At 54.0% G+C, this 17,327-nt stretch overlaps 4 protein-coding genes across 4 annotated transcripts; 3 read left to right on the top strand and 1 right to left on the bottom strand.

Moving 5' to 3' along the window:
* Window positions 1–1,650: 1,650 nt before the first annotated feature.
* BO86DRAFT_396929 (sugar porter family MFS transporter) lies at window positions 1,651–3,473 on the top strand (the record flags this gene model as incomplete). The annotated part of the gene is made up of 5 exons (XM_025673451.1): window positions 1,651–1,818; window positions 1,885–2,621; window positions 2,677–2,728; window positions 2,779–3,129; window positions 3,183–3,473. The coding sequence occupies 5 exons, from the start codon at window positions 1,651–1,653 to the stop codon at window positions 3,471–3,473; spliced, it is 1,599 nt and encodes a 532-aa protein (XP_025530571.1).
* A 1,612-nt stretch (window positions 3,474–5,085) lies between these two features.
* On the top strand, window positions 5,086–6,975 carry BO86DRAFT_306244 (MFS transporter; the record flags this gene model as incomplete). The annotated part of the gene is made up of 3 exons (XM_025667687.1): window positions 5,086–5,469; window positions 5,526–5,915; window positions 5,968–6,975. 3 exons carry the CDS (start codon window positions 5,086–5,088, stop codon window positions 6,973–6,975), a joined length of 1,782 nt encoding a protein of 593 aa, XP_025530570.1.
* A 3,221-nt stretch (window positions 6,976–10,196) lies between these two features.
* BO86DRAFT_306339 (intradiol ring-cleavage dioxygenase) lies at window positions 10,197–11,672 on the top strand (the record flags this gene model as incomplete). The annotated part of the gene is made up of 5 exons (XM_025667692.1): window positions 10,197–10,446; window positions 10,504–10,659; window positions 10,716–10,858; window positions 10,929–11,094; window positions 11,191–11,672. The coding sequence occupies 5 exons, from the start codon at window positions 10,197–10,199 to the stop codon at window positions 11,670–11,672; spliced, it is 1,197 nt and encodes a 398-aa protein (XP_025530569.1).
* Window positions 11,673–12,823: 1,151 nt separating this feature from the next.
* On the bottom strand, window positions 12,824–16,689 carry BO86DRAFT_356250 (uncharacterized protein). The gene is made up of 2 exons (XM_025669661.1): window positions 16,188–16,689; window positions 12,824–16,120 (listed from the first exon to the last, which is right to left on the bottom strand). Exons 1-2 carry the CDS (start codon window positions 16,404–16,406, stop codon window positions 13,244–13,246), a joined length of 3,096 nt encoding a protein of 1,031 aa, XP_025530568.1. The 5' UTR covers window positions 16,407–16,689; the 3' UTR covers window positions 12,824–13,243.
* Between the last annotated feature and the right edge of the window lie 638 nt (window positions 16,690–17,327).

The following is a 17,327-nucleotide window of genomic DNA, read 5'->3' as shown; positions in this document are numbered from 1 at the left end:
TGGCCGTGGCAATACCTACCTAGTACCGACCCTCGTCTACCACCCCGGATCCTACTCTCACGATGCACCACGTCGGTCAGATCCGATGATCGATAATGACAAAGAAGGTGAACAGTCAGAAGGCAAATTTAGAGTCCAAAGTCAAGAGGTTATGGAAAGACAGATGGTAAGGTAAAATCTAGTCAACTCCGTAGTGGTGGTCAGACTCCAGTCCAGTTTTGCCCCCGGGGGTTGCAGTTTCCAGGGTCTGGGCATTTCGCTTACTTGAGAAAAAATTTCAACCCCGGATTGGACTCGTGATGGCCAGTAACCCCGGGCTGGAGCTGAAGTCGGTTAGCCCCGACCCCCAGCGTAAGGCCTAACCTTAAAAAATCCAGCATTGTTCACCCAATCCTACCCGTGCTGGTGGAGACCTACTAGGTACATTCTTGACCCCCCGGGCCCCAGACGGCACACGTGGTAGGGGAAAATTTCCGACCCCAGCTCGCTCCACCCAATCATCGCGGGGGTTCGTCAAGCGATGAGAGGGCCTTGCCAGTGGTGGCCCGAGTGGCTCGCCGGTTATGACCCGAGCCTTTCGTTGGTTGGAACAATAGAGTTGGGGGGGGGACTCGAGAGGGTGAACTTGGAACTGACGGGACAGTCAGTGACTGACGGGACCTGAGAGTTATACAGCCAGTCAGTCAGTCAGTCAGTCAGCCAGCCCCGAGGCACCTCCCGCCTGGCACATGGTTGACGCCTTTTGACTGAATCGGGATCTTACCCCGTACTACTGCGACTACTACTATTACTACTAATACTACTCCATGCAAACACCTACGCTTCCCATTTAGTGAGCATACCCTGCATTTACCCCATAGGTGAACGGGGTACTGTATATAGTGTCTCGCTGGTTGGGCTGACCAGTAACAACCATGCCAGAAGGTGCTAGACTGTTTCTTACGGTCGTACCATGTGCGGCTGGAGGAAGGAAAAAAGACAACCACCCTCCACCCACATTGTCCTCTACAAAGTGGATACTGAAACACAAACCCAGGGTTGGACTCCCTCGGCTCCAACCTGGACTCGGGAACTGTTGTCATTGAGACAGGAATGCGAGGAGCACCTAGACCCTACCTACACCTAGTAGGCTAGTGAGGGTCTGCTCGGGCAGTCCTCGGAACGATGGCAAATCGCTGAAGATGGCGGCGTTGACCGAGCAAGAGTCCATTCCTAATCGGGACAAGACGAAGGCAAAAAGAAGTCAAGTGAATGCAGTGAGTAGGCACTTAACTCGCTGCATCCACCAGTCCCTCACGATCCCGACGGTTGGGGAAATCCCCGTGGGCAACTTCCTTCCACTTTCTCCCCCGGGTCCGGGTCTGGCCCGAATGCAAACTTCTTCCCCTCTTCCTCTTCCTCTTCCTGATCGGGGATCCAAATTATAAAATCGCCTGCAGTCCCCCCCCCCCGGTTTGTTTGTGCCTCTTTCTCACCGCAACTCTCTTCCCTTTCTTCCTTCGACCTTCACACTCCTCATCTCTTGGTGTGTCTTTGTTCGACACCCTGTGTCATACTACTTCCCTTGCTGTGACTATCTCTCTGTCTATACCTTCCTGGTTTACATAGAGCATCACATCCCCACCACCTGCTCAACTCCGAACAGTCATCATGGCTGACGGCACGGTGAACGGCCAGCGGGTCGAGGCCCCCGTCACCGTCAAGGCCTACTTGATGTGTGCCTTTGCTGCCTTCGGTGGTATCTTCTTCGGTTATGACTCCGGTTACATCAGTGGTGTCATGGGCATGCGCTACTTCATCGAACGCTTCGAGGGTCTGGTATGTGGTTCTGCCTCTGCGATCCCCATCCACTTCGTCACGCGACACTAACCCCAGCTGGTTTAGGATTATGCTACTACTCCCACCGATGAATTCGTTTTGCCCTCCTGGAAAAAGTCTTTGATTACCTCGATTCTCTCTGCTGGAACCTTCTTTGGTGCTCTCATCGCTGGTGACTTGTCTGACTGGCTCGGTCGTCGGTTCACCATCATCAGCGGCTGTGGTATCTTCATTATCGGTGTCATCTTGCAGACTGCTTCCAGCAGTGTCGCTCTGCTGGTGGTAGGCCGTCTCATTGCTGGTTTTGGTGTCGGTTTCGTTTCCGCCATCATCATCTTGTACATGTCCGAGATCGCCCCCCGCAAGGTTCGTGGTGCCATTGTGTCAGGATACCAGTTCTGTATCACCATCGGTCTCATGCTGGCTTCCTGTGTCGACTACGGCACGGAGAACCGTACCGACTCGGGCTCCTACCGCATTCCTATCGGTCTCCAGATCGCTTGGGCTTTGATTCTCGGCATCGGTCTTTTCTTCTTGCCTGAGTCGCCCCGTTACTTCGTCAAGAAGGGTAACCTCCACAAGGCCGCTGAGGTCCTGGCACGGGTCCGCGGCCAGTCTCAGGATTCCGACTACATCCGGGAGGAGCTTGCGGAGATTGTCGCCAATCACGAGTATGAGATGCAGGTTATCCCTCAGAGTGGTTATTTCAACAGCTGGTTGAACTGCTTCCGTGGTAGCCTCTGGACTCCCAACAGCAACCTTCGTCGGACTATTCTGGGCACCTCCCTGCAAATGATGCAACAGTAAGCCTTCTAGTACGCTTTAGATTATCGGACGCGCTCATACTGACTTGCTTAGGTGGACTGGTGTCAACTTCGTGTTCTATTTCGGAACTACCTTCTTCCAGTCGGTGAGCTTGCTCCTTTCCCTAACCATGAGCTTTTCTAACAGGGCCGGTAGCTTGGAACCATTGACAACCCCTTCCTCATCAGCATGATCACGACTATTGTCAACGTCTGCTCTACCCCCATCGCCTTCTACACCATTGAACGCATCGGTCGCCGTCCACTTCTCCTGTGGGGTGCTCTGGGCATGGTCATCTGTCAATTCATCGTCGCTATCGTCGGTGTCACTGACGGTGGTAACAAGTCGGCCGTCAGTGCTATGATCTCGTTCATCTGTATCTACATCTTCTTCTTTGCCTCTACTTGGGGACCTGGCGCTTGGGTCGTGATCGGTGAGATCTTCCCTCTGCCCGTTCGGTCGCGCGGTGTGGCTCTGTCGACCGCCTCTAACTGGCTCTGGAACTGCGTAAGTCTTCAACCCCGATGTGACTTGGGTTCGTGCGTCTAACCCCTTACTAGATTATTGCCGTCATCACCCCCTACATGGTTGACAAGGACAAGGGTAACCTGGGTGCCAAGGTGTTCTTCATCTGGGGTTCCCTGTGCGCCTGCTGCTTCGTCTACACCTACTTCCTTATTCCAGAGACCAAGGGTCTCACATTGGAGCAGGTTGATAAGATGATGGAGGAGACCACCCCCCGTACCTCGGCGGGATGGAAGCCCCATGGCACTTTTGCCTCTGAGATGGGCATCACCGACAAGACTGTCGCCGAAAAGGCGGAGGCTGAGGTGATTCACCAGGAAGTTTAAGGGAACTGCGAGAGCCTGCAGGTGTTGGCAGTGAAGGTGGTGAGGCGCTGGTGTGCTTTCAGGATTTGGACGGATGAATACCCATGGGTTTACGCTTATGTACTAATGGTTCTAATTACTCACTTGCCTTTGGGTTGAGTGCATATCTAATGACAGTCATTTGGTCATTTGGTCATTTTCTAATACTTGGTTTGCCAGTGTTTTTATCTTGCGTAGTATAGGACGTAGGAAGGCTCAGTTTGCACAGCTCCAGGGACTCCAAACACTGAAAACGTGCAAGTTTAAAAGCAACTTCATGGTAAATCATTCGTAGTATGCGATAGGCTTCCAAGATTTTCTTGCTGAAGACGGATGGGAGATCGGGGCATTGGGGACATCCAGCCTCATCTGATCGTTGGGCTTATTTTTGCTGCCTCGACAGAGACATTCGATCCGACCATCTCGTCGTCAATTTTTAGCTTGACTTAATTTAAGATCAATTCTATCTTTCTATTCCTAATGTATATCTCGTTTGGATGCTGCCCTGCAGCAAATCGATCCAATCACTAGTGGCGTCCAATCCAAAGCCCGTGCCTAATGATTCTACACATAGGAAATAATGCATCTCTCCCAAGGCTCAGATCGCATTATCCTCGCCGTTGAATATATTTAGATGCCCTTGGGTTGCTCGTAGTCAGACTTTGGAATAAAGCTCTTTTTTGTTGGCGCAGCTGCTCAATAGCATGAACCTATATTTGGAGAAGAAGAGAGCCTGGGATTGAGAGGATTAAAGAGCCGAAAATGCAAAGCAATGCCAACCAGGTGAAACGTCTTTGTGCTGGTTCAATGAGCCGAGCGGCAGGAGCAGAGGAGCATGACGTGATGGAAGATGTGTCCGCTCACTCTTCTGCCTGCCAACCGAGGCGGTGAGACTAGCGGTGTCTTTGCTGAAGACAGGCGGAGAATATACCACGTGACATTGTGCCGAGTTCCGAATCGCCGTATTCATCCAGCATGCTTCGATCCATTCCTCCAACCTTTCCGATTCCCTGTTTGCGACTCATTCCTTTCGCTCTTCCTTATCAATTGGTCCATCCACAGCCTTCGATCATATCGACGTACATATGACCAACGAAGCCAGCAGTCACCGCAACCACGCAGACTCTTATCATTCCCAGTTTCTAGCCTGTTTCGGCCAGCATCGCCTCGGCCCAGGCCGCCTCGGGTGCAACGCCTGCTCCACTTTCTGCCTGGAAACAGTCACTCCACCACTCCGCAGCCAATAAGAGATACACAACCATGGACTTCTGTTGCAAAAACTCATCACCGGACTTAATCTGTCTGTTATCACCGCACACTACTTGCTTGCTTGCTTGCTTGCTTGCTGCGTAGCTGCCAATTGGGCCGCCGAATCCTTTTTTTTCCACTGTCGGGGTTTTTGGATCTCCTTTGATAGGGCTTATAAAGATGGAGTGTCCCCAGATCTGTTGCGGCCCGCCGTTTTTCTTACCCTTGGTGTGCTTCTCGAATCTTCCCTCTTTCACCCCTGGGCTAAGCTTTCTTCATCCTCTTCTGGTCTCTTGGCCGCCAAGCAATACACCCTGACATGTGTGGGTGAGTTGATCTGGTGGTAATGTCCAAACTCGCTGCACCATCCGAGTCGAGTAGATCTACGCGGTCGAGATCCTCGTCCTCCTCGTCCAGCACCGAGCCAGGCACCCAGTCACAGCGTCCATATAGGCTTGGGTCTTTCCGGCGGTCTAGCTCCCGGCACAGCACGGCACAGATTGACAGGGTTCATTCGGGAAAACATCTGGATGATCAGTCCGTGTATCACAGTGACCATGCGCTAGAGACGGACTCTGATGAAGATGGGGAGAAGAGCGCCGATCCAGTTGTGGAAGTTCGCGGTGGGATTGTGAATGAGCGAGATCGCGATCTGGAAGCCGCTGGCCCGCCGCCGGCGCCGGCGCTGGAGAAATCCAGGACGGCACGCTCTGAAAATGATCCTAAGCTGGTATGTGTTGCCCTCGTATTGTTCTCGATCCCGATCATCGATACTAATGTTATCAGGTGACCTGGAATGGTCCCGACGACCCTGACAATCCGAAGAACTGGCCAATGAAGAAGAAGTGGGCGGCCGTGGTCACGGTATCATGCTTCACTTTCATCTCGCCGGTGTCGTCGTCGATGGTGGCACCCGCGTTGACGGCGATCGGGTCGGATTTTCATATCACGGACGAGGTGACCCTCAGCATGACGTTGTCGGTGTTTGTGCTGGCGTACGCGGTCGGCCCGCTGTTCCTGGGTCCGCTGTCGGAGATCTATGGGCGGGTGATTGTGCTGCAACTCGCCAACCTGTTTTACCTCGTCTTCAACATCTGCTGCGGCTTCTCGAGAAACAAGGCCCAGATGATTGTCTTCCGATTTTTGGCCGGCCTGGGCGGAAGTGCCCCTTTGGCAGTGAGTGCTGCACCGTGACTGGGGATCTGTTCTGTCGCTAACCACGTGCTAGATTGGCGGTGGTGTACTCTCCGACTGCTTTAAACCCGAAGAGCGAGGCAAAAGTGTTGCTATCTACAGTCTGGCTCCACTCCTCGGTCCAGCCGTCGGCCCCATTGCAGGTGGATTCATCGCCGAAAACACCACATGGCGCTGGGTGTTCTACGCAACCTCCATCTCTGACGCCATGATACAAATTGCCGGTCTATTCTTTCTCCGCGAGACCTACGCCCCGGTGATTCTACGCAAACGCGCCCAACGTTTGCGTAAAGAGACCTCCGACGAAGCCTACCAGACAGAACACGAACGCGCCAACCGCACGCTCGGCGAAGTGATGCGGAGCGCTTTGATGCGTCCGTTCCGACTCCTGGGTACGCAGCCCATCGTGCAATTGCTGGCTCTGTACCTGGCCTACATCTACGGAACCATGTACCTCGTGCTCGCGACGTTCCCGACTCTGTGGACCAGCCCGGAGTACTACCACGAATCCACCGGCATCGGCGGGCTGAACTACATCTCGCTCGGCTTGGGCTTCTGGCTGGGCTCGCAGCTCTGCGCCCCGCTCAACGACCGCATCTACCGCCGCCTCAAAGCCCGCAGCGGCGGCGTCGGGCAGCCCGAATTCCGCGTCCCGCTGCTGTACCTCGGCGCCGTGCTCGTCCCCGCCGGGCTGTTCATCTACGGCTGGACGGCCGAGACGCACCGCCACTGGATCGCGCCCAACATCGGCGCGATGCTGTACGGGCTGGGCAACATCATCACCTTCCAGTGCGTGCAGACCTACATCGTCGACTCGTACACGCGCTTCGCGGCCAGTGCCCTGGCCGCCGTGGCCTGCATGCGCTCGCTCGCCGGCTTCGGGTTCCCACTGTTTGCGAGCTACATGTACCAGGCGCTCGGGTATGGGTGGGGCAATAGCCTGCTGGCGTTTGTGTCGATCGGGCTGGGGATCCCTGCCCCGCTTTTGTTGTGGCGGTTCGGGGAGCGGCTGCGGAAGATGAGTCCTTATGCGGCTGGGTGAGGCGGGATTTGATAGGTTGTCTGGGTAGATATTTTGTTGGTCAACAAAAATATACATATGATATATTGCGGCGTATATAGACGTCCGGCTAAAATGAAAAAGTGGCAATTTCGCTCTTTCTGGTCCACTTCCGCTGTGCTAGGCGGGTGTAGCGCTTCTCTCCTACGGTGGGTAATGGTGCAGTAATCGAACCCTCTTCTTCTCGTCGAAGGGGTACGTATAGAAAGTCGACTTGAGTACTAGTTCCCCCTTCTCCCTAGACTCATTCAGTTGGAAATCCAAGCTTCCCGTCTGGTTTCGACCAGATCAATTTTCGATTTGTACGTGCTAGTTATCGGGTGTGCTGACTCTCGACTGTTACTACCCTCCCTCGCCACGAATTTCACGACTCGTATTGAGATTTCCAAAATCGGTCAATATTCAACGAGAATGTTTGACTGGGGTTCATCGCCCCGAACAGCTGTAGCAGGAGAGTCCGCACCGGTCTGATTTCGTCTATACGCGCAGGGTATAGTACTGAGATCCTCTAGCCTCTCCACCCAAGGAAATCGATACTGGAACTGATAAATCACACCGAATAGGCCTCAGTTCTGCATTACATACGTGAAGCATTCAAATCCCCGCCGAGGTCATCCTCCTTGTTCCCCGGTTCCTTCCTCCAGCCGCACTGTCCTCCTCACAGTCCGTATGTATGTACTGTACAGCCTTTCACCGATTGACATTTTGTGCAAGAGACAACCCACAAACAAACAAAGCAAAAGGTGAGTAGATTCGACTAGTCCCTTAGGCCAAGACTTATCCATCCGATTATTGTGGAATGTGTATGAACGGCTCCGAGGGAGCAGTCTGTCCACACCCTGACATTGCATTTGCCGACGGGCGACGCCGCCTACAGTCCTCAACGCGGTGTACATTGCTTTCCACCCTCAGAGTCCATTCTAGCACCTATTCTACTTTTTGCCACCCACACGGAAAGCTGGACGCGACCGATCCACTTGGAATCTGCGTTTGCTTTGCGACGATGGTAGAAGGGTGTGGCACTGTTGAAGCAAAGGTGAAAGTAGCCAGTAGCAAGGGACGAGAAACGAAGGTGACAATGGAGACGCTCTTTCTGGCCCTTTTCTGCCGCCAAGTTGCATGTCTTCGACGTTTGGGGAGAGCCGTTTAGAAGTTCTGACAGGGGAACCAGGTCAGAACCATCATGGTTCTCTTTTCAATAGCATTTCAGACACGGAACTCCTCCTAGAAAGCTCCAACTTTCGCGTCCCAAAAGCGTCTGGTCCAGCAGATCCGCACTTGATTGCTTCACGGGCCCGATTCGACCCTAGCTCTTGCTTGCGCGTACAATGTGTTAGATATAGTCCAGGATGCGCCAAGTCTTCGGCAGGTCTCCCGTTTCCAGATGCCGTTTGGGTCCTGTCCCCTTCCTCAGATCGAAGGTGAGACACCCCGACGACTCCAAATCAGGGTCAACTGAATGTCCTGCCTCGGCTAGGATGGGACCCTGTTCGACTCCAACTCTTGCAATTTCTCATCCTCCAAGAAGTGATAGCAGACAAAAGGCAAGCATTACCTGCACCGGTATGCATGCCCGTTTTCTAATTCATGAAATAGATCCTAATATCCAGTTCAACAATTACCACGCAAATCCACGTCTTGGAGGATATGTGAATTGCGTGCTTTCGACCACGCTCACATCCCATCAACACTGGCATTTACACCAACCTCCCACTGCAGCTTCCAATGAAACACTCCGACCACTGAGCCAACGGCACTAGATAATAGACTTCCCGCTGACTCATAACCCTAAATCCGCAGGGTGCTGCACAATCTGCCTCTTTGGTCTACTGGGTACAGTGCATAACGCTACGTACACAGTACTTGCTCCGCCCTGCCAAGAACAGCGAACGTCTTTTCTCGCTAGTAGAGAAACAATATGTACGTGACTAGTACGTGTACCTGTGCAGATCGTCTCCAGAAACCGAGGATATTCCACAAATAAGACGGGGCACATTACTCAGCGCTGGTGGGAGGGGGACGAGAGAAGGCTTGGCGGGGGATCCGAATCCGCCCGGTGCATTGCCAAGAGCGTTAGGGTGAAGGGGACTAGCCCTAGGGCCTCTAGGGGTTGCAGAAGATGCGTAAGCTGGTGGAGAACTGCTGGTCAGTTGGGGTCAGGGAAAAGGGTCGTCGATGGTTGGGTGTGTTTCAAACTTTATGGTTATGCTTATTTCTTTTCTCTGTTGTTCTTTTTCGTTCTGAGATGATTTTCGTTCGCTGTAGATCTTGGATACCGTTGGACTGGTTGAAGGATGGAGTAGGTTCCTCTGTAGATGGAATGATAGAGATGTTGTATTCCTAGCGGTACTTGACTAGGATTCAAAAGTAGAAAACTCCGTTTGGCAAGGGTGACTAATCCTGTTTGCTTCGATTTAGCACCAGAGCCCTGAATTCGCCGGCCGAAGATATTGTACTGTACGTACTGCAGGGTCCATCTTCCGCTACCTCAATCTAGCCGTCCACTTGATGAGACATGTGGCTGAACCCCGACATGTTTTTGTCGACCAATCCCAGTCTCGTCGATTTTAAGCATGCCTGTCTGCCATCCGCTTACGAAACGGACCCTCGTCCTGTGTAAGTAACTGGATTTGTTGTGCCAAAAGCGCGAGGGGGTGGATCCCGGCCGCGTCGTCAGCGGCCGATGATCCTGCCCCGATGGATAACGGGTCTGGCCCGTTCCTTTGAGATCTCTGCGTAGATTCCATGGAGAAGCAGCGGATGAGGCAATCGATTACATTTCTGAGGTTTTCTAGCCTTCAAAGTGGTGATGTCTTGGCGGGGGGTGGTCTCCGCCGGCGGGTCTAACAGCACTTGTGCCAGCTTTGGAGCTAGCTAGCTTGCTAGCCAACTTGCTTGTTTGCGACCTGTGTGTGCGTGTATGCGTATGTGTGTGCTACACTCCTATCAACTGGTATCATGCCCCCTGCGCAAGACGAGGTCCGGTCGAAATGGCTTGCGTCAGCTGGGGTTGGCAGCGGCAGCATCACGGAGGCATGGCCGGTATCCATGTCACTCCGAGGTTGAGAAGAGGAGGACAGAAGATATAAAAGCTTGTGTTGACCGCTGCATCTCGTGAGACAAGACAACAACAGCATCACATTCCTTCTTCCACTCACTCACTCACCAGTCTCCTCTCTTTCTGAATTGCACCTCTTGTCAATATGGTTCGCGTTACTGCTACCGTGATTGCCGGCCTAGCTGGTCTAGCCGGCATGACCTCTGCCCACCCGGGCCACGACGTGCGCGCTGAAGCCGCCGAGCGTGCTGCCTTCTTGAAGCGTGCTCCCATGCACGCTCGTGGCACCAGCCAGTGTGCCAGCAAGCTCAAGGCCCGTGGCCACGAGAGCAGCAACATCGCGCGTCGCCAGGCGACGCTGGACTCTCTGCGTCGTCGCAAGGGATTGTCCACTCGTACGCATGACCCCATCTTACTCTCACGAACAAAGCATGCTCACACACACTCTCCAGGCGCACCTCCCCTCAAGGCCCGCGACCTGACCACCATCCTCAACACCTCCCACCTGTCCTCGTTGGATGTGACCGAGAACACTCAGGACTATGATACCTTGTTCGCCTCCAACGCCAGCTGCGTGCTCGGCCCGGACGTCACCCAGGGTCCTTACTGTGAGTCTCCCTGCCTCACCCCAATCGAGGGGCCATCCAACTGACAATAACATCAGACGTCACCGGCGAACTGATCCGCAGCGACATTGTCGATTCCCAGGAGGGTGTCCCCCTGTACCTGGACATCCAGCTAGTGGACAGCAGCACCTGCGACCCGGTTCCGGATGTCTACATTGACTTCTGGCACTGCAACGCCACCGTACGTTTTCCCTGCCTTTTCCGCCTGACCCCACACAGATCCACACCATACTAAACTTCCAGCAAAATAGGGCGTCTACTCCGGCATCCAAGCCAGCGGCAACGGCAACTCCAACGACGCGACCAACCTGGACGCGACCTTCCTGCGCGGCATCCAGCAAACCGACGACTCGGGCGTGGTGCAATTCCAGACCATCTTCCCGGGCCACTACACCAGCCGCGCGACTCATATCCACGGTGAGTCTGCCTGCTCCAGCCCCTTACCTCTGCTTCAAGCTCCCCTCCCCCCATCCCCCAGACATCCCGCCCCGAGATACTAACCCCGCTCAAAAGTCCTAAGCCACAACCCCAACACCACCACCACCACCAACGCCAACGACACCCTGACGGGCCTGTACAGCACGACGGCCAACCACGTGGGCCAGCTCTTCTTCGACCAGGACCTCATCACCGAGGTCGAGGCCACCGCCCCCTACAGCACCAACACCCAGGAGCTGACCACCAACGCCAACGACTCCATCCTCTCCGAGGAGGCCGACACCATCGACCCCTTCGTCGAGTACGTGCTGCTCGGCGACTCCATCAGCGACGGCGTCTTCGGCTGGATCTCCCTGGCCATCGACGCCGATGAGTCGTCCAGCATCACCCCCGCCGCGTACTATACCGCTGATGGCGGCGTGGAGAATGATTCTTCTTCGTCTGGTGGCGGCGGCAGTGGTGGTTCCGGTGGGAGCAGCAGTGGAAGTGCGCCGGGTGGGCAGAGTTCGGGTACTCCCGGCCAGGGCGAGGGACAGGGACAGGGTGGTCGGCCTTGAGGGGGGGGGGTAGTTTGTCTTTGTGAGGGGGAGAGAGGGGTTAGGGGGGTGAGGATGTTGTCTTGTTACAAGTTTAGTTGCTTTGATGAGGAGGGGAGGAGAGGGGATGATGCTGATAGCTGGGGGTTGGTTTGAGGGTTGTTGTTGTTGTTGTTGTTGTTGTTGCTGTTGCTGTTTCTGTTGTTAACTTCGCTTCGTTCACTCCCTTCGTCTGTGCCCATATGGACGATTGAGATCTTGAATATATTATACTATATTTTTGGAATCTGGTTGACCGTCTCGTAGAATGGAATGGGTGTATTCGATGCTGTGGTTATGTATACATCACTCACTGCTAGATCAAGATTACCCGCTGCTAGGTAAAGGAGCTCCACGGTATAGGGAAAGGATACTGCGCCCTATACACCGACAGCCACTCACTGATCCGACCTTGATCCAGCCTCCTACCCGGTACTGTACATCACGATCTTCAGAACTAAGTGCTGCCCAGCAGGTTTCTTCGCCTGGTGCGCCGGAGAACCTTCTCTTGAACATAGTTGTATTTTGGTGTGAGTGATTTTCCGTGAATCGGATGTTGCCGATGATCGTAACTGTCAGAAAAGAAAAGAAAGAGAAGAAAAGAAGAAAAAGAAAAAGAAAAAGAACTGATATTGTGACACAACCTCTAACCAAGACCCGACCTTACCTTCCATCATAACTGTACCGAGACTGAAATCATTTGGGTATCAGAAGAGACCAAAAAACACAGCATGCAAATCCCCTGGGACTTTGCCAAAAAACCAGAAACCGGTTTTGGACCCTCAGCATGTGAACTGACGTATCTGTATAGATAAACCTTAGGTTCAGCCACGGAGATTGACAAAATCCGATTGCGTCGATAGGCCTTCGGAAAGCTCAGCCGAGGAAACCTTCTCTTCCGGGCACCAGGCTTTGAGTTAAAGGGGAAAGTGTCCAGCGTGAGGGTAGGGCACAGCAAGGACAGAGGTTTCCACGGGGAGTGCCCACGGCTGGGAGCCACGGTCAAGGCGGGGGGTAACAGCCTGGGGAGGTGGACCGAGGGGGCACCGAATTCAGAATCTGTGCTAGTTTGGTTGCATGGAAGCTTCGAGATGCCTATACCACCGCTTGTGGGTTTCTACTGCTTGAAAGGAGGGAGGGGATAGATGCATGCAAAGAACCCCTGGCTGAAGGTAAGTTTCCTTGGCATTTCCCGAGTTCACATACATTATTCAGGTTCAGTTCCAGTTCCAGTTCGAAGGAAAGAGCGAGCTTCGAACGCGATTATAGCCAATCACAAAATCAAGGGGCGAAAACTCCTATCGTCCCAAAGAAGGAATACCAAGATGCACGAGGTATTTTCTTCTCCTTGACTTTTTTTCCCGCCGAAAAAGAATCGCAATCCCATCTTCCGTCTGCGGCAAAAGGGTAGATAATATCCAGAAAGCTAACCAGAAAGCCCAACCCAGTGAGTTGGGAATGATATCCGTGAAGAGATTATGCAACAGGCCGACAAATCAATACTCAAATCTCAGTTATCCAAAACCAGCCCTAACCAAGCCCGGGGGAAACACCTATTCGCCCCCGTAAAGTACATGCACAGATGAGCTCGGAGTGACAGGCCCGTCGCCCGTGCGGATGACGACCTTGACCTGCAACGCGCGCGCCTCCCGGATACAGCACGAGAGACACGTCCGACCCGCGCGGCCGACGATAGCATGATACCCCACCGAGGCGCACCACGCGCGGGCGAAGGCCTCCTTCTCGCGGGAGCCGCGCGCGTCCAGGATCATGGTCTCCTCCGGGTCGAAGGCCGATCGGATGCGGTCCGACGCCGAGAATTCCTCCGCCAGGGAGGGCAGGTGGACCCAGCGGTACGCGTAGCGGCAGTGCAGCGGGTGGCCCGGGAGACGGTGGTGACGGTGGCGGTCCGACGAGGCGCTGACCGGGGACGATGATCGTTGATTGGGTTGATTGCTACTGCTCCCGCTACTGCTGCTCGTGACGTTCTGAGCGTGGGGACTGGTGATCATGCCGCCAGGCGGGCGGCATTCGTGAGAGGAGATGAACTGTACGTTATACTTCAATGGGAACGAGAGTTGTGTGGCGGGGGCGGCGGCCGTGTCAGAGGATAGAGAAAAGCGCGCAGTGGCCTGCTCGACCACCGTGATCGAATGCTCGGCGGATGGCGGTTGCGGGGCTTTGACCTGGAATGTCAACTCCTCGAAGGCAATTCTGGGTTTCACGGAGCAGTCGCTATGGTCGTCGAGGGGCATGCTGAAGGCGCCGCTGGTCAAGTCCCCGGGGCCCAGGGGTGTGGATTCCAGGGACAGCTTGGATCCCTGCTTGATCCTCGGTTTTCCAGGTCTGTTCTGCGGTTCTTTGATTTCCACCTCGAACCAAGTATCGACCAGAGGTTGAGAGGTCTCCGAGTCTGTGGGCAGAACCGGGCTGGCTTGCCATGCCAAGCATACTTTGGTCCCTTCCAAACAAGCCACCACCCTGCCCACAATGCATTCTTTGCTCCACCAGCTCCGTCCGTCATAAGCAAAGCCACCGTAAAGATTGACAACTGGCCCTAATTTGGCTATGGCGTCGGGATCATTTTCCAGGATGGTACTGAGGAGTAAGTGGCTGATGGAGGAGCCAGGGATCACAAAGCCGGACAGCCAGCTTCTGGTGGCCCAACCGCCAAGGTGATTACGATTGCTGTCATCACCCGTATGGTGTAGAAGCAAGAGACGTCGAGAAGAGTTTCTGCTATACATGGCTTTCCGCAAATTGGGTATCTGGTACCCTGCTGGGATAGTATTAAGTTCCGGGTTGGTAAAGACGTCCTTGATGATTTGGCCATTTTGGTCTCCACCAAGCTTTGACCTGAGCGTCTCCTTGAAATCGTCCAAGCGCGGCCAGCCTAGGTTATCGGCGAAGACAAACAGACCTTTGAGTTGCTGCATCACATGATTGGGCATCAGATGACATCTCCAGGCTGACTCATTGTGAGGGGTGGCCGAAGACGAATGGTGAGTGATGCTCGAGAAGAAGGACCGATGATGATGCTTTTCGTGAGAGTGACCGGCTTCCTCGTGACTTTCTGGTCCGGGGCTGCCATCCTCGAGATGATAGTCAAGATCGAAGCTGTCCATGAATCGCCGTACGACGACCAAATCCCAGTTCAGCTTACCGTTTCGCAACCGGTCAAACTCGTAGATATCGCGTAGCGAAATGGTGATGTCTTGCGATTCTTGAAGCATTCCAACACGGACGGTCGCGTCTAAGCGCATCAGCAGCTCGGCAGCAAGCAGCATCTGGACCAGAAACCACTTGCGCTCGAGGGTCGAATGCACCCATGGCTTATCCGACGCCGAAATGTCGATGAAGTCGCCGTCCATGTGCGGTGACTGCTCCCAGAGCAGCTGACCGATATGCAGTCGCCAATCGATGAGGCTGAAGTCCAGCCATGCGCCTGGTGTAGCCAGCACAACGGTCAAGGCCTTGATCTGGACCTTCAGACTGTGTGGATCGCCCATGTCGGCAATGAGAAATCGCGCTGGCGGGTAGAGGAATTTGGTGAAGAGCTCATTGTACAGCTCACGTGTCCCTTCGATATCGAGTATCGTCTTCGGTCGATCTCCATGAAGGATCTCGTAGCGCAGGTGCTTCAATGTCTGCAATCGCTGCACCAAGACCTGTAGATCGATGTCACGGACACCAATTTTCTTCCAGAAGTTCGGCCCCTCGCGCAACAGTTTCTTGCGATCGTGGACAGTACCATCCGAGCAAAGGGCGTACGGTTGGCCGTAACGCTCCAACAACTCGAACGACTCGGTCGCTGGCAAGCTCGATAGATGTAAGTAGTCTGATGAAGGCCTTGGTACCCCCGGACCCGGATAGCGGGCGGCATCGGCCACGGGAAGCTCCAGGAAATAGCGGAACCCGACCGTCCCGGGATCCCGCCCATGCATCGCCAGCATATTGGGAATTTCCTGTACCCCCACGTCGAATGTGGCTCGCTTGGGCGCATCGCTTCGTTTCCAGTTACCCAGATGGGCCGGGACATCGCCTTCAATGACCCAGTCGTCCGGCACTGGCAGGTGCGCATGCAGGGTGCACAAGGTGTAAGAGGCATGGGGTAGAGGTCTTCTATCCCAGAAACATTGGATGACCGGGTCGTGATCATCGAAGGGGAATATGACTTGCGGGAACCAGCGGTCATGCTTCCCTTTCTCCAGCATGAAATACGGGGCTCCTGAGAAGATGACCTCTACATCTTTCATCGTCAGATGGTGCTTATGAGGCGATGGCACGTGGTGGCCTGGTTTTGGCGATTGGCCAGGCTTGGAACCTGGGCTTTGGGGGCCTTCAGCCGATGACTCGTGTACGCCGCTGTCATGGCGGGTGTGAGAACTTGCAGGAGCATTTTCCGACGTCTGTGATGGCGGACTATCTGTCTGCAACAGTGTTAATTACAACGATCATATAAACCATATCTAGAGTGCGCTCGAGCTAGAACCTTACCCGACGTGGGGATCCAGGGTTCGACGGGGAATCAGAATTGGAAGAGCCGTGGTGTTTGTGGAAGATTTCATGGAGCACGCCTTTGGCACGGAGACCATGGCTATGATCCGAGATATCCGGAGCCGATGATCTTCGCCCACCGTTGCCCCGCGGGACTGCATCTCCCTCGTTCGGCGCGGTGGAGGCAATGGAATGTCGTCGTCCAAAGATAAAGGACATCGCGAATGTATGTACGTATTTAGAGGAGGATCTGAGTTTCGTGCCGTAGCTCAGCAAGTATGCTGCAAGATATCGCTTGTGTGTTGGCGCATGGCGGTCGGGACTTTGAGAGGCGGAATGCGGGTCGCGGCTCAAGAGCGATGGGGTGGGCGGCGCTCACATGGGGCTTAAATAAACTATACCCAGCAATCAGACCACCGGAGATTGACAGGAGGAGCCACAGTCACAGTCAGCATACTAGGAACCTAGGACAGACCAAGTGATGGAAGGGAAAGGAAGATAGAATGGAGCAAGAGGGGAAGAAGAAAGTGAAAGTGAGGAAAGACGGAAATGGGTCGATGACGTCGTCATTGGATGTGCGCCCCGCTTCGGATTCCTCTAACCTATTTGGGTCATTTCATTGATTGACAACAACATTGTCGATGTAGCTTGCCCTGAATATGACTCATAGAATATGATGGAGTTTTTGAACACAAAACGCACCCAAAGCTCCTCTGGGCACTAAGCTCGGAGCACTAAGCATCACATCCAAGACATTCATGGCGAAAGGACTCACAGAGAGCAAACCATGACCTCATCTAATGAAGAACACAACGACACCGTCTACGTCTGGAGGCTGGAAGAGGTCAATGGTATCCGGCATCTTTCGTCTGGAAGAATGGGAACGACACCTTCTCATATGCAAACGCAGAACAATGACGTAGACCTACTTCCCCTGTTCAAGTCATCAAAATCAAGTTGTTGCACTAGCCCTGACCTAACAAAGGCGAGAGATATAGATACATGATGCACCGCAGAGCACTCCTTTTCGCCGGCCCCGACCACCCTCTGACCCAGAAACTCCAAACGGGACGGAGAATGCATCCCCGCAAGTTACGGGACCTAGGTCGCCAGATCCCCGGGTTCGACGAGACGGTCTGG

The sequence above is a fragment of the Aspergillus japonicus genome (genome assembly GCF_003184785.1).
Source record: "Aspergillus japonicus CBS 114.51 unplaced genomic scaffold BO86scaffold_8, whole genome shotgun sequence".
Classification (NCBI taxonomy): domain Eukaryota; kingdom Fungi; phylum Ascomycota; class Eurotiomycetes; order Eurotiales; family Aspergillaceae; genus Aspergillus; species Aspergillus japonicus.
The sequence above is the reverse complement of the archived record's forward strand: the minus strand, read 5'-3'. Positions and strand labels throughout refer to the sequence as shown.